This window comes from Leptinotarsa decemlineata, unplaced genomic scaffold, assembly GCF_025532065.1.
Source record: "Leptinotarsa decemlineata unplaced genomic scaffold, Ldec_3_MD MMD2_tig00026282_RagTag_RagTag, whole genome shotgun sequence".
Taxonomy (NCBI): domain Eukaryota; kingdom Metazoa; phylum Arthropoda; class Insecta; order Coleoptera; family Chrysomelidae; genus Leptinotarsa; species Leptinotarsa decemlineata.
Window position 1 is genome coordinate 5,041,464 of NW_027412668.1, and position 25,597 is coordinate 5,067,060.

Consider the following 25,597-nt stretch of genomic DNA (forward strand, 5'->3'; position numbering starts at 1 on the left):
TAGAATGATTCATAGGAAATAATCGACTACAATTGATTATTATTATAATCATATATTCATCTATTTTTCATTCGAATTGTATCATCAACCATTAGTAGTTTCTGTGTAACTAAAAAAAATAATGATATGAATTCCCATTATATCTACATCTACTGGCTGAGGTTGATGACTCCGACAGCCATGGCCACTCACATACTCACTATCACTTACGTCATATTTAAATAAAAAAAAAAGCAACTTTCATCTTTGTTTATCGTGCAGGTTAAAGTTTATTGTCGAGTTATTTTGCAACAAAATTTTAGTACGATGTGCGATTGCTGATTAATAAACTATAGCAGTCATCTAAGCGGTCGCGATTCGCGATGTTCCTTCAAATATTTGTAGTTGTTCCCTTGTGAAAGTGTTTATGCCTTGAGAAAAAATATTCTAGTTATTAATGATGTCTATGTCGAAACCATTTGAGGAAAATAACTTGCAGAACTCGTCCCAGCTCGTAAGAAATTCAAATCTGAATCTACCAATCATCGGAGGCGGCAGGAGCGCCCCAGTATTGCCCCCGAGACCCTTCAACTCTCCTCTAGCCTCAAATGGATATAATAACACTTATAATTCCTATATGTCTAGTATGCCAATGACTGGTATGTATTATTTGAATTGATGAGGTGATGCATGCAACAAAACTTGTTTATTGCCAAACTTATTGACTAATAAACAGGTACATAGAATCTTTAGATGTAACTTGATGTCATTTCTTTTAGTAATTCATTTTAATTTTTCTTTTGATTGTATTAAATTATTTGAGTAATTATCTGCATGCACTTGGATGTAAAAAGTAAAATTATATATTATTAGTGAGGAAAACAGCTAAGTGAATTTCTGTTATTGGCGAAATGCAAGTTGAGAGTTATTCAGTTCAGTTTTACCATAAAACATGAACATCAAAATTACTAGAAATATTTACCTTCATCAACTATTTTAAATATGAATGATTTCATTATTTACTTTGGCTAATGAATGCAAACTTGAAAAATTTATTTTTTTGAATGTGAAATACAGCGTTTACTATTGACTCAAGAAATGTAATACCAATAGCATTGTATGTGTATTAGAAAACTAGAGTTAGTTATAGACCCTTACAGAAAAAGTCTTGTTTTTGATTTACAATGTGGTTGAGTAAATTGACTGGCATTTTGAATTGTGAAAGAATAAAGCAATTTCAAAGTTGTTGAAAAATAAATTAAGTATGTCAACAAGACTTCTTAATTACTTAATGATGTAGGTATCCCTCTATCAAAACATGCTGCAAAAAGCATACAAATGATGCTCAGAACAGTCAAGATCTATATCAGTTTGCTCAGATTTTCTAAATATTTTCCAATGAATAATGAAACGGAAATCATATGAAAAATATATTTCAAGCCTAATGATAACTTTTTTCAATAAATGGGGGTCTATTCAATGTGAACCAGTTTGGTTTTTGCAAGGGATTGTCCACAAGTCAAGGGATTACACAGTTCCTCAACAATGTGTACAGGGAGAGGGATGAAGGTAAAAAAACGTTAGGGATTTTCATAGACCTAAGTTAGGCATTTGATCTGGTAGGTCACAAAATTCTCCTAACGAAGCTTGAAAAATGTATGGAATCAGGGGAATAACCCACAAATGGTTTGTAAGTTATTTAGAGGGTAGATACTACTATGTAGAGGTTAGTAGAAATAAATCAGAATCTAAAAATTGTTCCGTCGGGATTCCTCAGGGTTCTATAATAGGTCCACTCTTATATATATAATATATGTAAATGATTTTTATAGTGATCAGTTCGTTATGTATGCTGATGACACATTATTGATAACTCAGGAAAATATTAAAGCCATAGTTAATAAAGCATCTGATGAAATAAAAAGAACCCAAAAGTGGTTCTCAGATAATGGTCTCTTGTTAAATGAAAAAAAACTGTGCTTTCACGTTTTTATCATTCAAGAACCACTGCAGATCACAGTTTACTAGTAATGTCAATTAATGGATCAATTCAACAACAATAATAGGGGAGCCCAAGCAGGGATTTCAGGATTTACTGAAGCGCGGCAGATTAATATACAGGGGGATACCTTGTACCCGGTTAAGTACTTCCACCAAATATGAGCCCCATATATAAGGCCGCCCGTGAAGGATAAAGGATCAGATTAGTAAAAAAAAATTGATAATCAGAAATTCTCGAGCGCGTCAGATTAAGGTAGGGTGAGTTAATTACATGCTAAAAAGTGTATATTCCAGTAATCTGACAATTTGAAAGTGACGTAAAGAAAGGGGAGGGCAGCAAAGTTGTAAAAAAAAACGTCATCTCGACATTCTCGAGCGTAGCTAATTTTTTTTTTTATTTTGAAGAAAATAATTCAAGGATATCGAAAAAATATAATCTGACGATTTCCGCAAGCCGAAATAGCAAAATTTCGTCGAGAAAGTTCAATGCGTGCAGCTGCGTGATGCCTATATTTTCCTCTCCGCGTTTCTATTCTTTTTTCACTTTTTCTCTATCTATTACTCTCTCACTCCGTCCGCACTCTGAATTCTGTTGCCATGACGCCATCACAGCTGATCACAGAGACTCGTTCGTGATGAAGATGAAGATTAGTTAACCAATTAATTGATGGATGTAGACGTTACCACGTGGTAGGAAATCATAATGAAGAAAAAAGAAATGAAACTTTCTATGTTTTTTACCACTTTTATTTGTACTAACGTTACTGCAGTTTCGTCCTATAAGGACATTTTCAAAATTATATATTGTATAAGTAACTGCAGTAACGTTAGTTACAAATAAAAGTGGTAAAAAACATAGAAAGTTTCATTTCTCTTTTCTTCGTTAATTAATCAATTGATTATAAAAAATTAAATATTTTTGAGCATTTTTTTTATTATTTTGTTATAAATACAAGTATTCTACATAAAAAACATACACTTATTTATTTGCATGCTATTTCCTGAGCTTTTCAATTAATTAAATTCAATGATTAAAAAAAAAATTAAAAAAAATATTTTTATGTCAGATTAGGCGAATCCTTCTAGATAATTGTCAGATTATGAGACAGCACGTCTAAAACATAAAGATAAACCATATGTATCTTAATCAGATTATTGAATGAGAGCTTTTTTTTTTGGTGCATTCAACGCCCCCTTAGAAAATCTGACGCACTCGATAATTTTTTTTTTCATTTTTAACCCTTACGTACAACCACCCACATCACGCAAACGATCAGATTAACTTACCAACATTATTAAAAATACGTAGGACATTGATGGTATCAATATCTGACGCGCTCGAGTATGTCCATGCAACAGATATTTGTCATGGAGTTTTCAGCTCCTGGCGAGACGAAATCGTCCGAAAAGAGGAGAAAAAATGGATAAAATATCGAGATTTTCTCTTTAAACTCCGCAGACTCTATCTAGACCACTCTGTCAAGATGGTTGTTCTGACAACTGAATAAATATTATTATTATTATTTACAATTCAATTTTTTTTTTTTTTCATGGTACTGAAAATAAGAATAGTCCAATGATACATCATCTGATAGCAAATGAATTTAAACAAATTAATTAAAAATTATTTTTAATATTTAACTCGATGGGTTTTCTTATCTCGTAAATCACCTCATATAAATGAACTGAATGATTTCAGAAATGTCCTTGTTTCTGAAGGTCAGGTAATGGTTTCATATTATGAGATATATCATTGTTACATTCCAGTGAAATACATCATTAATTGATAATTTAAATAAATTGAAGCGTATGTAAGCTATCTTCTCAGTGATAGGTGTAATTAATTTAATGGCCGAGGAAAACACAATAACCTATTACTGCAGTAAATCGTTTGTTTGTATTTACAAACAAAGGAAAGTTTCCTTTTTTTATTAGCAGAAACAACTGTTGGATTCAGATCAACAGTGGTATGCCTTGGATTTTGAATATACGAGGTTTGTTAAAAAAATAAGGTGAATTTTCATTTTTCTCAAAAACATTTTTGTTTATTCATAAATTTCTATTTCGTCCTCTTCAAAGTAGTCCCTCTCAAATATAAAACACTTGTGTCAACGTTTTTTTCAATCCTCGAAGCAATTCTATTATGTAATTTTTGGTATTTCCTTGAGCAATATGGTTTTTATCTTCTCAAACGTCGCAAAACGCCATTCTTTCATGGGTTTCTTCAATCTTGGGAACAGAAAAAAGTCGCAGGGGGTCAAATCTGGTGAATACGGTGGCTGAGTCATGATTTTTGGAATGAACTTCGCTGTCACCCACTTCGTTCCCAAACTTTCCAAAAAAATTGCATGGCATGAGCCAACTGATATGCCGACATCCTCATCAACTTCTCTAATAGTGATTCGACGATTCTCCACAACAATTCTCTTCACTTTCTAATAATACTTAATAATAATAATAACTTTATTCGTCTTTTCGATCATTTACATGATATAAGACATGTCATAAATAAAAATATGAAAATTATATAAAACAATAATAAAGGTCCACAGTATAACATAGATCGGACACTTGAAACAGGTACTTAACTATATACATATATAAAAATAACACAAATACACACATATATATATATATATATATATATATATATATATATATATATATATATATATATATATATATATATATATATATATATTTGTTCATTGCATATTGGTGAGCCCGTATATGAACGGGGCGTTGGTCCACCCAGCACTTCCCGAATATATTTAGGTATATACTTTTCGGAATACTCTTCAGTGGTATGATTTTATTAATAGGCCCATCAGAGGGGTAGATTTTTTCTGAAAATAAAAATTTGACATATCCTTTAAACCTATGTCAGCCCCATGCTGTTGGTCAGCCCATAGTTATACAAATCGCTATATGAAGAGCATCTTGGTCAGCCCTACAATGCTGCCACATCGAAGGGCTGACCAGGAACGCGATCCATTTCAGTGTATCATTGGATTTCATCGTGAGGGTATCAAGTGTTTTTAAAATCCTGGCAAATCCAGTTTTTCAGAGGTAAACTATGTGTTAGTTTACCGGAAAAAATATATTAGGAAAAGAAAAAGATGCCGTTACTATTGACTATTTATGTTTCATATAGTTTCTGTATTATGTATGATTGATTACTTGTTTATTTTGTGGTAATTCATGATCACTTTAATGAAATGAATAAAAACACTTTTGTCTAAGTACCACTAGTTGATTTTATGTATACGACCAGTTTCGGGTTTGACCCCGCATTATTAAGTATTTTTTCAATACTTCAAATCAAATCAAAAATCTTTGTTTCCGTAGACCTAGGGACGGCATGGAAAAAGTCACATAACTCAGTACAATTACAATGAGGTCACAATCATAAAACAACATAATTATATGATATATTACATAACATTCAGACCATAAAAGGGGTACAAAAATTAAAATTTAAAATTCCAAATCAGACTGAAAAATTTCATCAAGCAAATAAAATACCTTTTCACATAATACTTTCCGAACTTTTTGTTTAGAGAGCTTTACACTAGTTATTTTTTAATGGATATTGGGAGCTTGTTGTACAGTTTTTTTGAAATGATATGAGGTCCATTAGTCACCTTGGCTAACTTATGACTAGGAATTAAAATGTTATAGTTTTTTCTCAGGATGAAGCCCGAAAGAAGACATGTATCATCTCTGTTCTAAAACTTGGAGCAATTTGATTTAACGTAGATTACGCAATTAAAAATATACATGCAAGTAACAGTTAATATATTCAACTTTGCAAATAGTGGTTTACAGGAATCGAGTTTTTTTTTAAAACAAATTGTTCTAATATTTTTTTCTGGAAAATTAATAAGACACTGATTCTATTGCAGTTGCCAAAACAAATAATACAATAATTGAGGGCAGAGTAAATATATGCATAATAGTAACTTTTAAGAATTTCAATAGACACAAAATTACGCAGATTCCATATAACGAAACAATGTGTCGCTAATTTCTTCAGTATGAAATCAACATGATGATTCCAATTGAGTTAGGAATCAATAAAAACTCCTAAAAATTTTTTATAGTTTACCTGTTCAATATTTTTAATCTCAGACCTAACCAATACACTACAATCAGTTTCCTGAATTGTAAAGAAAATGGTGTTGGTTTTAAGATTATTTAGAATCAAGCCATTCTTAGAACAATAATTTTGCATGTAGAATACAGCATCATTTGCTCTTACTGACAATGTTTCACATTCCGAACCACTGACAGTAAAAGATGTGTCATCAGCAAATTGTATAGAGCACTGTGGATGATTAATTTTTGAAAGGTCATTAACAAATAAAATAAATAGTGTAGGCCCCAAAACACTACCTTGGGGCACACCTGTAACAACGTTTCGAAATTCAGAGAAAAATGACCCAATCTGAAGCCTAACTTTAACAACCTGTGTACGACCAGTTGAATAGGTTTCAATCCATTTCAGACTTGGACCACGAACGCCCATGCCAAACAGTTCATCAAGAAGAAGACCATGATGACTGATACAAAAGCTCGTGTCAAGTCGAAAAGAACACTAAGTGATTTTTCATCGTTGTCGAAGTTTGATAATACATGATTATGTAGAGAAAGGATGGCATCCTGGGTTGACAAGCCCACTTGAAACCCATATTGGTTGTCAGATACGATATTGTATTTATTTAAAAAGGACACAAGTTTTGGTATGATTCTTCAAATATTTTCGAAAATGGAGATAGTAAAGCAATACCTCTGTAGTTCGACATTACATGCTTATCGCTTTTTTTATAGACTGGGACGACCATTGCTTGCTTAAGTCGGGAAGGAAAAATACCTTCAGAGAAAGATGAATTGATTAGATAAATCAGAGGTTCCATTATTTTCAAAGCAGCCTTCATTAAAACATTGCCTGGCAATTCATCAACCCCACTGGAATTTTTCGAACATGCGAATTTAATTATTTCCACGAGTTCAGTTTCATCTATTGGATAGAGGAAAAGACTCTCAGTTTTTACACAACGATTTTCAATGCCACCAGGTGCAGTATTTTTTACTAATGACTCCAATGAATCGACAAAATAACTACTAAATGCTTGAGATATACCGGGACCATCGTCAACAAGTACACCATCGCCAATGTCTTAGATGAATCGTTTATAATAGTATTTTTCCTGATGATAGACCAGGCAGCTTCAGATTTATGTTGAGCCTTGAGGAATTGATTATTAAAGTATTGACTTTTTGAGAGCACAATTTTTTGTCTATGATTTTTTAAGAGTTGCTTATATTGACCCAATAAATGTACATTGGTTTGGCTCTTGTTCAAATTATAAATATCTCTGAGTAATATACCTTCTTCAACGATATCCTTAGTAATCCATGGTTTGTGTCTACTTGAACTTTGATTTTGTTTAATTTTTTGAAACTGTTTAGGGAAGGATATATCAAAAGCTTGAAGAAAAACATCATGAAAATGGGAAAATTTAGTATCGAAGTCAAATTCAGTGAAGTATAGAAAATTGCACTTTTCATCCGATAATAAATTTATGAAATGGAGGATATTATGATCATCAAAATTTCTCTTCAAAAAATAATGGTATATATCAGCGGCGACGAAATTTATAGGTAAGGTAATACTTGGTAATGGGGTCAAACCCGAAAACGGTCATATAAATAAAATCAAATATAGGTAATTAGACAAAAGTGTTTTTATTCATTTCATTAAAGTTTCAGTATTCCTACGAAATCTGCAATTGTTTGACACGCGTTAACTATTTTGGCGCGAAACTCTTTGAGAACCGTTACGATCTTTGCAATGGTCCTAATGCTATTTTGTTAATTGGCTTGCCAATATTTTGGTATACTTAGAGAATAATTAGAGAATATATAGGTATATGACGATTACAAATAAATATCATAGAATCTACTCAATTTTAAGTAATTCACTGTTTTCCAATTCCTAACTCAAATGAAATATTATTTTCCTGTGTTTTCATTTTTAGTTCGAATGGATGTTTCAAATTTGGTATATCGATTTGATGTGAATGTGTGTAGAAAGTAGCAAGTATTAGAATAAATATGATACTTCACGGAAGCTCATCAATTTTTTTTTATCAAATAGACGTTACAGTTTTTTCAGGACTGTTGTATTAAATATTCATTATGCATGTATTTCTTCAAGCATTACGATATCCATTTATCACTAGTGAATAATGAAATCATTACAGAAAAGCAAGTAGGCAAGTTTGTTGAATATGTCAATTCCATACACCCGTCAATAAAATTTACCACTGAGAGGAAGGTAAATAATTCATTAAATTACTTTGACTCAACCATTACAAAAAATAACAATGAACATGAATTTGCAATTTTCCACAAACCATCTTACACGGACATTATCATACATAATTCCTCTACGCACTCTTACCAGCATAAAGTTGCTGCATTCAATAATATTCTTCATAGACTGTTGAATAATTTCCAGAGAGAACTGAGTTTGATCAAACAAATCAAACAAAAACTACAAAAGCAAGCCATGGACCATATCTACCCAAATTCAAGATGCGATAACGTCAGTTATGAGACATTGTCATTTTTGGCTGAACCAACCAATAATATTTTTTTGAAGAAAGACTGCGTAAACTTAGTTCACAGAAATAGTAATAGTCCGAATAATAGTGTAAGTGCATTTATTAAAAACAATAAAGACAAAACTTCGGTATCGGATAGATCAGGAGTATATCAGCTGAGTTGTGGCTCTTGCCCAAAACTGTATAATGGCCAAACAGGGAGATTATTTTCCAAAGAATTAAAAGCTTAGATGTAATTTTGTGAATAGAAAGACCAATTTCACATTTGCAAACCACCTTTTATAGTCTATTTCAAAAGAGTGTAGAGTAATACAATCTCATTAAGTATTAAAAAGCGCTACAGGGTGATCCGTCAATAAATTCTGTCACTTCCCTAGTCCGCATTGCAAAATTATGTCGTTTCATAAAGAGCAGGTAGGTATCACCCTGTTTTAAGGGATTTGTCCATTGTTATCGACGGATAAATACTGAGCCAGAGGCGCGCTAGTGGGATAATTGCCAAAAGAATATGCATTCATAAAAATTATATTAAAGGAAATAAAAATTTAATACAGCAGAACAGTGTTATTGAAAAAATATAAAATGTAACAATAAAATATATACGAACCGAAATCGGGAAATACTCACAAACACACACGAACGAACTTTACGTATTGAAACACTTGTGGGGACTTTAAATCAATTTATTCACAAAAACGACAAGAACTTTACTGGATACGTTATTACAATTTGACACTTGAACAATACTAAAACTGTGAACTTCCCTTAACGTTTAACAACACTCTATTTATACCCTAATTGAATGTTCTAGAGATTACTAGGTACAATTTTCGAGAACCTTCCGAGAAAATAATTATTCAGACTACCCTTAATTCTAAACCCTAACCTAAGCAAAAGTGTCACTGTCACTGATACACTGGTCTCTGTCCAGATTGCTTATCCCGCTACAGTATATTTACAATTCAATTAAATTATTCTACATCAGTATAGTCTTCATCCGAAGAACTGTCATCATCCCCTGGTGTTATAATTATAGGGTCAACCACCTGATCGACCAAGTTGTCCAGTTCCCACATTTTATCTTCCTCTTTTAAAACATGCTGGATTGCTTTTTGCCAGTTTTCTGATGTGATTTCCATAATGGCTTGATCAAACAATACCTTGACATCTTTCATTTTAAATGTGGTATTGTGCCTTGCAACATATCCTTTAACTTGTGCCCATATAAGTTCTATAGGATTTAATTCGCAATGATATGGCGGTAGGCGCAGCACAGTTACTTTATACTTTTCTGCTACATCTTCTACGGCATATTTCATGAAGCGAGATTTATGTTGTTTTACTATGGCTAGTAGTTCCTTCTTTACTGAATTCGTCTCAAACTGAATACCTTTATTTGACAGCCAGTTAATAATTTCTTGCTTTCTCCAAGCTGAAGTTGGTACCTTCTCTAAGCGCCTTGAATGGTAGCTTGCATTAGAATCAGCTGAAAGAAATTTTAACATTTCCCCGAAGTAGTCTTCGAAGACATCCGAATTCATGTCCTCATGATAATCTCCCGTCCGGCACGACTCAAAGCTTAACAAACCTTCTTTTAAAAATCCGTCTTCGCTTCCAATGTGAGCAATTATAAGCCTCTTCCCTTTTCCCGAAGGCACTTTAATACCCGTCGAAAGGCCTTCTATGAAAGCTTGGCGAGAACTTGTTATATTTTTATCTTGCCACATTTTTTTGACTATATAACCTTCGTTTATCCACGTCTCATCAAGATAAAAAATTTTCTTTTGCTCTCTGCGGTACTGCTTTATAGTTGTCAAATATTTTCGTCTCCAGCAAACAATTTCATCACTTTCCAGTAATAGTGCCTTTCGATTGTGCTTTTCCCAGGCAAAATTCATACTTTTTAAAGTTTTCCATAAAAGTTTTCTGGATATCAAAGGAATATCGTTATCTTGGCTTATCTCGATAAATATTTTTTCAAGAGTGGGTATTTCCTTTTTAAAATAAAACGAATGAACTTTTCTTCGAATGTCACATTTGGTGTCTTCATCTAAGATTTTTATTGGTCTTCCTGATTTTCTCTTGCATGGACTTACCTGGCCTGATATCTTTCTTTCTCGCAATAATTTAAAAATCGTGGACTGTCCAATTCCAGTCATTCGGGCACATCGTTCAACACTTTCTTGCACAGACAAACTAGGGTGATCGTGTTTTATGCAATCATATACATTTAAAATTATAACTTTTTCGCAAACAGATAGCGGATAATTTTTTACACTTCTTTTCTTTGGAGTAAATGTCCCCATTTTATAACTTTTTCACTATTTCTATATCACAATATCACTGTACATTTAATTGGTGTAGTAACAATTACTATTATAACTCGAATGTTTAAGACACCATTACAATATATTTAAACCCTTTTTCTTAATTACCTGGGTTTAATAGGTATTGCATGATTGGTGGGCAGGGTCAAAAAGGGAATATTATAATGACATGGCACCTCGGAACTAAGTGTTAACCCTTTTTTGAGAAATCATGCTCAAGTATATGAACCCAAATTGCATATTAAATAAGTTTACAAGAACCACTAAAATTAATCTTAATCTTTTTTTAAGAAATTTTACTTACCTAAATACATGTAGGTACTTAGTTTTAGACCAAATTATTTCCCAAAAATGGCCTTTTATTATTATCTATGTCTGTAATTTTTAATTTACTTTAATTATTAAGTTTAATAATCCTAAGATTTGCCTACGCCCATGGACGACAACGAAATTCAGGCAAATTTTATGACACTTCATGATTTATTACTCTACACTCTTTTGAAATAGACTATAGCAAAAGTACATGAGTTCAGTCATGAATATGACATGTTATATTTAGAAGAGAAGAGTTTGAAATTCAATCTTCTAAAATGTCAAGCAATCAATAGATTCAAGAATTCGGGTAACTACCTAAATGATCAATTAGAATTGAATAACCGTTACTGAGTATTTTTCAAATGTGGGGACTGGGACATAAGCTCAGGTCATTTAATCCATTACAAACTCAAGTACTTGAAATGTAGGTACTTTAAATTTTAAAATTAGGTACACCAAGCATTAAATTTGTAAAATATAGTAGATAAAGATACGCCCGAAGAAGCCATTGTATGGCGAAACACGTGTCGCGTTTTTATAAAACTGTTTAGTGGAACATTTTTGGCTGTGAATTTTAGAAAGTATTTTGAAGTGTTTTGTGTGAGAAACTTTGCCAAAAATCCGACAGATATAATTCAACGCGACAAAAGTTGTTTTCTGTTAGGAACTTAACAATAGAAATAATTGTTGTATACGTTTTTGTGAGAGATTGTATCAATTAATCTAAAAAGTCGTTCACTTATACTTCAAGGTCCTTCTTCACAGTAAATTAGAAATCAACCCTGAAAAATCATCGTTGAATTCCTGATAAAATCACTTATCCAATAGATGGCATATATGGGGTTATTTTGTTTGATATTTTGAAGAGGAGTGTGTACGCGTCTCAGCGATACCTTATATTATTTCACAAAAATTAGGTGTTTCGGGAAATTTACATTACTGTCTTATTTATGGAGATATTGAACGTGGCTCCTTTTGAAAAAAATTCCCTATATGCAATCAATTATTTATATTTTGAGCTGTTTTGGAATCATCCGTATCTCTGAGTATAGGTTGGAAATGAGTCAAATCACTTTTCAGTATCGTCCTTCCATTTTTTATTTTTATCATTCATTTTTGGATCTATTTTCAACCCGTTTGATATCTTGATAGAGTTTTTCAACACACTGATCTCATTTCAGATCATCAGACACGCACAGTTTTGAAAACAATAAAACCTTCTCAAAAACAAACTTGGTCTAAGGAGCAAAACGAAATATAGTCAAAAAGTTTTTCGCTCCGAAAAAAAAAAGAAGTGCTAGAATTGAATTAGTTCTTGTTTGTATCTAAAATATAAGGAAAAGAAATATTCATCATTATTAAAAAATAGAAACTGGGCTGCAATCAAAGAATACGTTTACTGTTGTTATAGAAAGAAGAAATAATATTAATAATTTTCATTTGATATTTTTTTACCCATGTTGTAGTTTCATTTCATTAGAAATTATGTTATTTTTTCATACTACGTGTTTATTAGTTTACCGAACAATTTTTGTCAGCAGTTCTCAAATTGAAGAATAATACTCCATTCAAATAAATGTTTATTCAACCTGATCAAATTTTTTCTGTGCTGAAATATTCCAAGTCTTTTTTATTTTGATTGAAATGTCTGCTGCGGGTTATAATCGATGATGATATGACGTATTCATCGTCATGAACAGTCAACATAATAAAAAAACATTGGTTTAATCTCCACTTCATTATGTTCAACCTGAACAACATCATACCTCCAAAAACTGAAAGGGAGTTTTCGAAAAAACTATTGCTAAGAAAAAGAGAATTGAAACTTATTACTAATATCTGTTTCACAAATTATATCTTACCTTATGCCAGTCACTCAGAATTTCGTTTCGTCATAGAAAACATACTTAGTGCGATTTTTACCTAATTTTTTAACTAAATTATATATCGGAAATCCGTAGTGCTGCTGCGGATTTTTATATAGAATTTATTGAAACTGTAGACATTCTGGATATTCACTATTCATTTCTCAATAAATTCATTACCAGATCATTCATCGCATTTTAGATTTTTCGTTTGTGAAAAAAATGTCATTTTTCATCTACTCATTTCTACTCAGTCACACTTCGATTATTTTTGTGCAGTCAGGTTTTCAAATCTACAATTTCAAAGTCAAACCCGAAGTTTCCTGCTTAATGTCTAAAGTTGATTTACACAACGCGATTTCTGTTGAGGCGTCCATGCCAAATAATTAGAATTTGAAAATCTACATTTGAAAATACAAACAGGAAACGGTTTAAAATATGTCTGTCGCACCCCTACGAACGACAACCCTCAGAAGTATAAACTTGTACTAGCTATAGATTAACGAGGTCTTACATTTTAACGTGTGATTCCGAACACTATATTGATATTTTCAACTTATAACATATTCAAATTTTTGTATCTAAGATAGTGCAGAGGTTAAAATTGCTTCGACAAGCTAAATGGAATAACGCACTGTTAGTAATTATATTATTATTATCCTAACTAGAACGGAAACAGTACATTTCCGTACTCGACACCGTTATCCGAAAAAGCTGATTTCGGGTAAGTAGTCGAATGTGGGAAAGTATGAGTTCAGACCAAGCATTTTTCTACAAGTAAATATGTTACGAAGCTCTGATAAAACTTTTATATGCGAAACAATCCCTGATCTAAATTGCTTGTATAGATATAGGGTGATGCACGCACACGAACGCTTGTACAAAAAACATACAAAACAGGAACTTTTTCATAAAATTCTACATCTCTCAAAAAATTTTCCATTTCTAATATCGAATTTCTGCACCACGACAATCTAGTTAGAATCATGAAATGCAAGTGCAGCGTTGCCCGATTGTGGGCTGACCAACATGCTATCCATTGAAAGTGTTCGTATAAACCTGGGCTCACAAAGACACTATTCACATCAGGTGTATACAATTACACAGCCACGCCTCCTGGCGAAGTTTTGTGAAAGTAGGTGGTGTATCAGCTATGTGTATATGGTGTAATGGTCGGCCCAACCGAAAATTTGCTAAACGTCATTTCACATGATAACATGTCCAAAAAACACTATATACAGTGGGAAACGTTGGTGAGCCCGAAACCGGGACGACCGACGTTTCCGAGGGCTGACCAGAGTTCACATCGTATATTCTACGGGCTGACAAATGACCGTTTACATATATATATATATATATATATATATATATATATATATATGTATGCATACATACATACATAAATATACATAAAAGTAAATTTATCTTTAACTAGGATGAAAGAAATGCAGTGAAAGCAATAATCATGAAAACAGTGTATACCACCGTTCTAAGAATTCTTCTACGCTATAATATCCCTTATTAATTAATATCTCCTTTATTTGTTTTTTATATCAAGTACACTTCCCTGAGGAACACCAATCTTGATATCTAACTCATCAGATATTTTTGAACCAATTTTTGTTTTCTGTTTTCTTTCACTAAGATAACTAAGAAACCATGCCAGCACAGAGCCTGTTAACCCATAATAAATTAATTTTTTTATCAAAATGATTCTGTCAATTGTTTCAAATGCGCGCTTGAAGTCAAGAAAGACATCTACAGTGTATTTATTTTCATCATACGCATTTTTCCATCTAGAGAAAGTATACTGAATAGCTGATTCACAGGAATGATTTTTTCTGAATCCTGACTGTTTACCTAAGAATAATTCATTATCATCCAAGTATGCAACTAATTGTTCGTAAACTGCTGGTTCAAGGACTTTCTCCAAAGTTGGTAGAGTATTAATTGGGCGAAAATCGCTTGCTTCAATTGTATTACTAACCTTTGGTATAGGAATAACAGAAGTTATCTTCAGTTGATCTGGAAATATTCCTTTATCCAGAGATGTATTCACCAGGTTTAATATCACATACCCAAATATCTCGAATGTTTCTTTTAAAAATTTGCTATTCAGTACTTCAGACTTGTTTTTATTGTCTAAGGAATGAATAATCTTCCGCAGTTGAGTCATCGTTAATAGTTTAAATTTGGAAAAAGAACTATCTATCATGTGATTTATACCTAATGTGTTGACTTTGATGTTTAACAAAATATTTTAATCTGTAATGTAATGAGGAATGAACTATATGATTTCTTGTTGGATAACTGCTTCTACAGTATGGATGAATTTCTTGCTTTTAGTGCTTAGATAAATGACTTAGTTTATTTTATACATGTAGTCTTCTCTTTTAAGTTTGTTCAAGATCAAACATTTTTGTTTTGCTATTAGCGTTTTACTTTTGACTAGTCCAATAAGTTTTCTCACGTATTTAGTCTTGTAATTATGTATGTGTGAAAATTTTAGTGATGAATAAAACTATTTCTATTTCTGTAATTACCTCAAAGTTGTGAATGGTCACGGTACATTTTAAAATATTCCTCAAATCTTTGGGACATCAGAGGTATAACTTTTGAAATTCAATTGTTTCAGGCCCCAACTACAGTGGCTACAGCTCCTACTCCATGCCCTACCGCAGTTCCCTCTACAACTCGTACGGTTCCGGTTTCAATAGCTACAACTCTTTCAATTCGTATGGCGTACCCCCTGCCTTCGCCCCTGAAGACCACGAACGCCGCTTCATCCAGTACGCCGAAGAAAGTTCGAGGAAGACATTCGCCAACGTGGAAAACATCGTCAGAGCGTTCAACAGCATCGCCATGATGCTGGACAACACATTCTTCGCGATGACCAGCAGCTTTAGGGCGGTTCTCAGTGTGGCGGAGAACTTTGGAAGACTGCGCACCATGTTCGGACAGATCTGGTATTCCGTTAACATTTTCAGGTTTTTGAGCTGGCTGTACAGGAAGCTCATGAGGTTGTTGGGCTACAGGGTAGCGGGTAGTCCTAGCAGGGCGGCTTGGAAGCAGGCAACTGGGGGGTCTTTAGGTGGGGCTGTGGGTGTACCACCTGGCGCAGCTCCGGGGGATCCAGCTGGCCCACCGTCGCTTTCTTGGGGATGCTGTTATCAGCGCCGTATATCATCAGCAAGTTTTTACCCAAATATGAAGGTAAGCTTGGTTTTGTTTGTTGGATATTGATAGACACTTGTTGGAATCAATGTCATGAAAATATGCGGTCTTTTCTGAGATTTGCAAGAAATGGAGAACGAAGTTGAACAAAGTACTGAACAAAAGTACTTCAGTATTCAGTAATATATTTCAATATATTTCAGGTACTCTTCATTTCAATTATAATAACAATAATTCTTTATTGTTGCATTGCAAATGTCAGTATTAAAAAGTCAGTTGAAATCAAAAAGTTGCTCAACTTGAGCCTCAAATATGTTGAAATGTTCACTCTTAATAGAATCTGGTAGAACATTAAAAAAATGTATAGGGTAGTAGTTGATTCCTTTGCGGCTTTTTTCTGATGTGATTATGTGTTATAGAATTACTTGTGTATTTATGCAGGTTGGTTTTCCAAAACAAGTCACCAGAAATGCAACACTCTTCTTGACACACGTTTCTCCAACCAATAATATAACATAACTAAGTATGAAGGAGCACCAAAAAAAAGTTAATCCAACTGAAACTTGAAAAAAAAAAGATAATTGAATATACTTTGAGAATATCAAAAATGTTATCAACATACACATAAATACACACATCAGAGAAGATATCTATATACGCACTATATCTGTATACATATTTTCATATACAGTGCCTTCACTTCAAAACTTCCCACCCCTAGTACTTCGTTTAGCAGGGAAAATTTGCCATAGGTAAAAAACACGTCAATTTAGATATCGAGGGGGAAGTTTAAAACCAGTGCCAGTGGTATTTTAGGTTTAACCCCCTTACCCCTAGCTATCCCCACTTATTGATTTTAAATGGCACCTCCTATCTTGTAACACATCATTTTAAAGATCTTAAAAATCTTCAACCCCGTTTAGAAAACTGAAATTGGTTGATCCGTACTCGTAAAATAGGGCAAAAAGAAAATGAATTATAACAAAAAGGAAAAATTTATGGAACCGCTACCATTGACTCAATAAAGGTATGTTTATGTCTCTTTTTTTACACAGAGTTTATTGCTTTAGCCGAAAGTGAGATAAGGTACACAGTTGCTTCTTGGCGTCAGTTACAATTAAATGGTGAAAAAATTTATCAGAATTAGTTATTCCTGATTTTAAACTGTTTGTCAAGTGGTGTCAGTTGCACTCAGTATTACAAATCGTAATGGTGTACACTTATTTGAAAACAATGGTATACAAAACTCTCCCGCAGGACATTCAGGATCTATGACACAGGATTACTGATACATGCAGACAAATTAATAACGAAACATTTACATTTTTATTATAATTAATTTTCTTTTTGCCCTATTTTACAAGAACGGATCAACCAATTTCAGTTTTCTAAACAGGGTTGAGTGAGGATTTTTAAGATCTTTAAGATGATGTGTTATTAAATCTGAAGTTTTCACGAATAGGAATATGCTAAACTGGTTTTTCCGGGTATTTGATCCGTGTATGTGATATATTATCTCTAATTTCACCGACGTTTCGACAAAATCTCATTTGTCATTATCTAGGTGTGCTGTTACGTGTTCAGAAGTTTTTTGACCCTGCTCAACTCACTTCTTACTATACTGGTAAAATGGTATTCGTTACGTGTTCAGAGATAGAGTGTCCATATATATATATAAATAACCAAAGAAGACCACAGCAAAACCGGAAACCAACCAAAACATTGACGTCAGTCACGAAAACCTACATTCCTATGTAATTCTGTTTAAATTTTCAATCACACCATTATCAGCATACCTTATCAGTAACAAATGTCACTTTCAATAGTTTTGTAGTCATTATTTCATGTTTATATCAACAAAAACATTCCTTAATCTGCCTCTGTGTGGGACTAATTGGCTATTAAAAACGTGATATTTTGTACAATTTTGTGTATCATTGAAAGTTCCAACAACCAGTCATGGAGTAGTTTTCATAAAATTGTTTTGAATCTCTTCGCTTCATTATTTGGTACATTACTTGACCTTTGCTTCCTTTGTAAAAAAACGTAGATTAGATATGTCACCAGTTTTGATTTATATTCACGATCCACTCACTTTAAATTGATAAGATCATAGATATCTGTCAATAACTTCTCAATCTTACTGATGTGAAAATTTCACAAATCCTGATGATCATATTATCAGTATTCTTCTGTGATAGTATATTTTTTCAAGATCTGTTATTCTTTGTTAATTTGAATTGTGTTGATCTGAATTGAGAATTTATTGCACGATACCAAAGTAATAATGCTTGATAAATGGGTTATATCATATGTAACTATATTTGATTGATTTGGATACTTAGTGGAGATGTTCACGATATTTCAAGTTTTCTATTCATCGAAACTAGTTATCAAAATGATGTCAGCGAACTGATCACCATGGATTGTGTTCTGAAATTCCCAATTCTAGTATATAACTAAAGAAAGCTGAATAAAATATAAAAATTGATTAATTAGTATCTTATCATTCTTATTGTGAAATGTTGGTATTTTATTTTAGGCACAACTAAAATATTATGAAGGATTGTGCAATACAATTTGACTTTTAATTGCAAATTATAGCACCAAATAATCAATTTTAATTATTTGTTGCTGATTACATTTCTGATTATGTCGTCGGTATTTTCTGTTATGTTTGTTTATCTATCTATATGTGGAGGTCTAGTTCTACTCTCGAAAATATATGGTTTCAATTTGGGGTCTCTCAGGAACCCCTGTCGTAAAATTCTAAATAGTTAATCATAAGTATTTATTATGTCATAAAATTTACAATGACACACACAAGGACCAAGTACATTTGAAATGATATCAACCAAGCCTAAAAAACAAATAAAAAACATATGATACAAACAAACTGATAGAATTGATATTTGCTAAAATTTATTGAATTCAGCTACCGATTCAGGTTAGCTTCTTTGAGATTTTTCTTCATAGCAGGAGCAGATAAATTACAGAACTCTGAAGGCATATTATTCAGCAGATAAGGTACTAAATGAGGAAAGGATGCCTTGAAAAATGAACGATGTACAAGAATATTTCTTTTTGTTCCTCAGGGATATGTTATTAATAGTTTTCAAAATTCAAACATTCATGTTATGATCAGTTTTGTAGATTATTGTTCTCACCGTGCGAGTTTTTGTATGAAACTTATTCAGATGTTTTTTTATATTACACTACAGTTGGAAATACTCTCAGCGAATGGGTAAAGTCAATTATCTAAGAGCATAAAAGGGGAAATGTTTATTTTGCACTCAAAAAAAACGTCTATAACAGTTCAGAATATTCGAGAGTATGTTTTGGAATATTGTGGAATGTTCAGGAATAGTTTGGAATGTTTGGGAACATTTCAGATCATTGTGAAACATTTCAGAACACTCTCGAATGTTATAGAATGTTCGGAAACATTAAGGATCATGCTCTTTGTGGATAGCATGACAGCAGGTAGAAAAGGGACGACGAATAATATTGACAATTTACCTATTTCAGGTACAGGTATTAGCACCCCAAACTACTTGAGTCAACATAGTGTCTTACGCAGCCGTAATATCCAGTCATCGGAGATTACTCAGAATGTATAAACCTCTGATGAAGCTAGCCACTTGCGCCAGCGAAACGTCAGGAAGAAATTTAAAAAACCGGCGGCTTTCAAACCCAAAAATTAGTGACACTAATATTAAATCTTTCCTATTCCATAATATCTACAAACACGATAAAAATAATTTTATTATTATTAAATCATCTTTGAAAGATTAGATTTAGACTTGTCACTGCTCTCCTATTTTTTAAATTTCTTGTGAACCACTTTCGAATTTATGTGTAATTCAAAATAATAATGCATTTTTATTGTATGGATACTTACTGTTTAAAAAAAAAACTCGGTTTTAAAATCTGTTTTTCCTTTAATCAGCTGTCGCCCCCATACGAACGACAACTCTCAGAAGTTGAGAACTTGTGCGAGCTAAGGACTAACGAGGTCTTACCTTTTAACGTGTGATTCCTAACACTGTTTGTATTTTTCAGATAAGGGTGACCCAACAAACTGGAAATCCCCTGGGATAAGAGCAAAGGCACTTTTCGACTTCATCGCAACAGCTCCCAATGAGCTCACTTTCCAAACCAACGACATGATCACCTTGGCCCCCACCTATATCCAAGAGGAAATGAACCTGAAAAATTCCGGCTGGGCCTTTGCGGTGTGCAAAGGGCAATCCGGGGTAGTACCGCTAAACCACTTAATCATAAATAAGAGTAGGCCGATACTGAATACTAACAAGGAAACCGATCCTCCAATACCCAGAGTTTATCCCAACGGCACGAAAACCCACACGAAGCGGGTAAGCTTTGGAGAAAACCAAATATTCGAGAATGTCGATTTGGATGATTATATGCCTAAGAAGGAACCAAGTCAGTCTAGTCAAGAGAAGAAAGACGGAGAGGGTGATAGTGAAAACTCTGTTATAAACAAAGTTGAAAATCGGTCTTGAGAAATTCATATTGAAATATTTATTTTCAAATAAGTAAAACCCAGAAGTCTTTGATGGGTTTTGTTCACTTATGTATTATATGAAGTTATAAGTTGGTTACAAAATCTCATCAGGATTTTCAGGTGAAAGGTGGCATAGAACTGATTTCATTCGTATCGAGGCAGCGAAAGCAAGATTTCACCGTGACGTTCGACTTTCGATTAAGTTGATTTGGATGTTGTCTTACAAATACTTCATTCATGGTCCGGGAAGGTAAACCGTTTAGGTAAAGAGAACAGCCTACTTAAAACACACTCAATGGCAATTATTATCCCTGTTCTTCTTGCTCGTCGTTGGTTACTTTAACAACAAAAGAACTCCCTGAACAGTATCCATCATTTTTTTTAGTGTTATGCAAAGGAAACTGATTATTAGGTCATCATTCAAGAAATGAGTATGAGGGAAAAGAGCATGCATGAGCGAACTGTAGAAATTTGAAAATTTTACCTTAATTTTGTAATTTCTTCATGCACTATATAGAGGGTATTTCAGAACTCATCCAGAATAGTTTGATGTTAGCAGGAAAAAGTTGGTAATAAAAATCCTGAATAATCTGAGGCAGGGAATCAAAAGTATTTTTTTTTTTTTCAATTTGTATACTTTGAGAGATGACCAAAATAAACATTGGTATAAAATTGTTTATTTATCGTCGGTTTATAAAGACTATAGACTACTTCTTGAAGAAAAATAGAAGAATGAATAGAAAATAAATTATTTTCAACAGTAAGAAACAGCTTTCCAAAAAACTTTGTGTCACCCACTTTTCTGTATATTCAGCAACTGTTGAATCCAAATCTGAACAAAACAAAAAAGTCGAATTGAAACATTCACAGAAGTTATTAAGAAGATTCATCTGACATGGTAGTAAACACAATCTCCCTGAAAAGTCGGATTCAAAGATTTGCCCCTCGATTCATAGGTCATGCGCATCAAGACGCTCAGGAATTCCTTCGTTATCTTTTAGAAGGTTTACATGAGGACATTGATACAATTATTGAGAAACCTAAACTAATCTTAATGAAGGTTCACGAAAAATTAAGTGACAGCATAAAAGCAGAAGAGTTTTGACCAGGATATTTGAGGATGGGCAACTCAAAGATTGTAATTTCAAAAACTATACCTCAGGATTTGATCAATCATTCGACAAAGCTACTGTGCTAGCGAAATAAGTGATATATTTTTCAAATAAAGTTTGTAGAGATCAAATAGTGAGGTGTAGTTTTTGAAATTACTATGGATCTTCAACAAGTAACAGCCGAATCAATCAGAAAATCAAAGATGGGTCAATCATTGGTCAATTAAAATCCATGTTGAAGTGCATACACTGTGGACAGTCATCAGTAACCTTCAATCCTTTCTGAGATATGACTCTCCCCATACCATGAAGAACTGTCTAACTGGGACTGTCGCAATGCTTAGATTCCTTTACAACAGAGTAAACTCTGGATGGAGATGAAAAACTGGCATTTTTGAAATGCACGGAAAGGAGAAAATGCACACAAAGTCCCTATCAATTCATAAGTTTTCCTATATTTTAGTAATTCATTTAAAAAGATTATCTGCCAGCCATTGATTTTCCTCTAGAATAATTAGATATGAGCATTATTATTATATTAATTATGCATGAGCAATTATGCGTGTATTACACAGCATACTGTAGACAATACGAAGTTCTATTGGTTTGTTTTCCCATTGTAGAAAAGAATTCTGTAGAATAAAATAGTCTATAGTCTTGGATGAAATATTTCAACTCGATTTTCAAGCAAACACCATTTATCAAAGTGTGAATCGAAATTATCCAGAATAAATTTTTTGACTTCATTGCATTAGAATTTGTTCTTCAAGTTTCAATTCACAGATGATGGAATTATTTGTGTATGGTCATCAGTAAATCGCAGAAATCATGGATCTCTGGATAGCTGATGAATATTATTAAAAAGATTGTTTCCCAAAATAAAGTTTCAAAATTTCAGAGTCTCAGTTCTTCATCTGTCATCTATTATTGCTGCCTCCAGAATTTTGCCAATTGATATATTTTTCTTCGATGAAATCCTACAATTTCGCCGATTAAATTTTTTTTTTTCATTCATTGCTGTTTAAAAAGCATGCCATTGAAATTTTGAGTTATAATCACTATTTCGAAGAAGCTATGATATTGAAATTGGTGAATATTCAACTGCATTTATGAATGTTAATTATTAGGGTTCAATGAAATGTAAATAATATGGAAAGATACTTAAAATATAAATTTCTGATTGATTTTGCCGTTACATGATGAAGGTCCATAGTAATTTCATTAAGTACACCTTTGGATTTGATCTTCTCAAACGTCATTTTCAAAATATATATCACTTATATTTTTTGATATATTTTTTGAAAATAAAGTTTGTAGTAAAGATCGATTCGTAAGGTGTAGTTTATGAAATTGAAATATAAATCAGGAGAAGTTCTGAATTGCCTTGTATATACGCAAAATCTCATTAAAAAAGGTATAGATTCTGTAACTTACTAGAAGAATTTGTTGTGCCGCCGTGTAAAATGGTTTTTTCCTTATATCAATCCATAGTATATAATTGTGATTTCCTAAAATCAGGTGGCAGTTTATAACTCTCCACTCTTCGGTGGTGTTTGGGGTGGAAGACAGTATTTTTACAAAAAAAATCCAAGCCCTCAATCCGAGGTGAACACTTGATATTAATTTTAATAATGTATATCCTTTGTTGGTGAAAAGTTAATTTTAATGCTGAACATTGTGTGTTAGTTTTAAGTTTCAATCTCATCAGAAGTTTTTACACTGTTTTTTATTGGGAACTGTTTTAAATAAAGCGATTGTTATAGAAAGCATATGTTTGTTTTCATTACTAGTTCTGTAACGCTTTAAATGACTTCCTGCTTAATAGGTATTTTGACCTCGTTCAGATAGAAATATAATTTTTTGCCAAACTCTAGTTTTCATTATGGGAATCCTAAAAACCAGTATTTTTCTTCATTATTTTTATTCAAGAAAATGAGTGTGTGATTCTGTCTCGTCGTATAATGAGAGTGAAACTGACAAACATTGAAAAACTGATTTAGACAGCTGCTGGGCAAGCACAAAGTATCTGCCTTGCTTTTTCATCCTTCAAACAGTCATCATAGTAGATCTGATGGTCTGATGGGAAAAAAAAAGAATAATTCTTCCCAATCACCAGAACTTTATTACTCTTTTTAAAGCGCGCTTCACCAACAAACTTGGTGTCTTCAGCTGATGAAGGAAACTCCTGTACTTCCTATAGACCTCAAATTCTAGACCTGGTCACTTCTAATCACTAAGAATGTCAACTCCTCGTTTTCAGTTTCATATAAAAATAATAATAATAATAATTTTATTCACTCTCTGATTAAGGTATCAATACAATTCATTTAGACAATAAATGAATAAAACAAAATAAGAACTTAGGAAGCAGTGAACTGTTTGTGTGTAGGAAAGGATAATATATACATAATTAAAGCTTGTTTGTATGAGAACGATTTCATGTTATTAAGGTATACAGATTAATGGACGTAGTACAGTAGATTCAAATTAAGAATAACTAATGTATACTGTGAAATTCATATGATAGCACATATACTCGATATAAAGGACTCACAAGATCGTGAAATTGGGAAGAATATACGTGGCGTAATGGGAAACAGTAATAGAAGAAGAACTTTATTTCTAGATAGGCAAGCCTAATATAAACATAATTAATGTACTCTATCTAAATATAATACATAGAAATATACTATTCATATTGTTACATATAGGTATAAAAATTGTTTAAGAATACAATTACAGTTAATTAAGACAAACTTTGTTAGTGACACAATCAGACCCCTCTTTCCCAGTGGGCACTTTGAGCAAGCGCCCAGGGCGTCGCCCCTCAGATCAAATACAAAATCCCTAGTTCACATGCTGCTGGGTGTGTATGGGAGGCAACAAAGTTTTTTGAAATGGTTCAGAAGGTGTACAACTTTTTTTCGGGCTCTACTCGTCGATGGAATATATTGACAGAACATTTAGGTTCAAAAAATTTGATAAAAGTCTTTCACAAACCAGATGGTCAGCCCGAGCAGATGCCATAAGCGCCTTGCATGAAGGTAATGAACAAGTTATTGAATCTTTGATATCCATTGCAAAAGATACAGAACAGGCACGAGAAACTAGAGACGAAGCCTTTAGTCTGTCCAGAAAAATGGAAAAACTCGAATATATTATACTAACGGAAATTTGGAACTGTATATTGGAAAGAATAGACAAAATGAGTAATCATCTTAAAGAAACAATAACACTAGACGTTGCAACTAATACTTATATTTACTTCACTTGATGATTTTATTATTAACCTCAGGGATAAATTTGATTACTTCGAATCGTCTGCCAAAGAAAGAAACCCGGAATCTGACTACAAGGACCTGTCTCAAAGAACAAAACGCAGAAGTTCTCGCCAAAGATTTTTTGATGGCTCTGCGCCGTCATTCCAACTGAATTGAACAGAGAAATTTAAAATAGAAACCTTTCTTCCCATAATTGACCCCCTCAGCGTTTATTTAAAATAGCGATTGAGTTCGTAAAAATATCAGTAAACGTTTTGAATAATTTTTTTGCTTGAAAACTTTAAATTCTGAAGAGTTGAGACAAAGTTGCAAAGAATTTGCTGAATTTTATTATAAAGATATTCATGAGAAAAGGTTAGAAATAGAATATTTGCATTTAACAGGAT

General features: G+C 32.8%; 1 protein-coding gene across 1 annotated transcript; it reads left to right on the top strand.

Annotated features, from left to right (window-relative positions):
• Window positions 1-219: 219 nt before the first annotated feature.
• On the top strand, window positions 220-23,699 carry Pex13 (peroxisomal biogenesis factor 13). Its single transcript, XM_023159732.2, is given in 4 exon segments — window positions 220-638; window positions 15,752-16,242; window positions 16,245-16,329; window positions 20,353-23,699. Coding segments are annotated over 4 exon segments (1,242 nt in total). The 5' UTR covers window positions 220-436; the 3' UTR covers window positions 20,817-23,699.
• The last annotated feature ends 1,898 nt before the right edge of the window (window positions 23,700-25,597 follow it).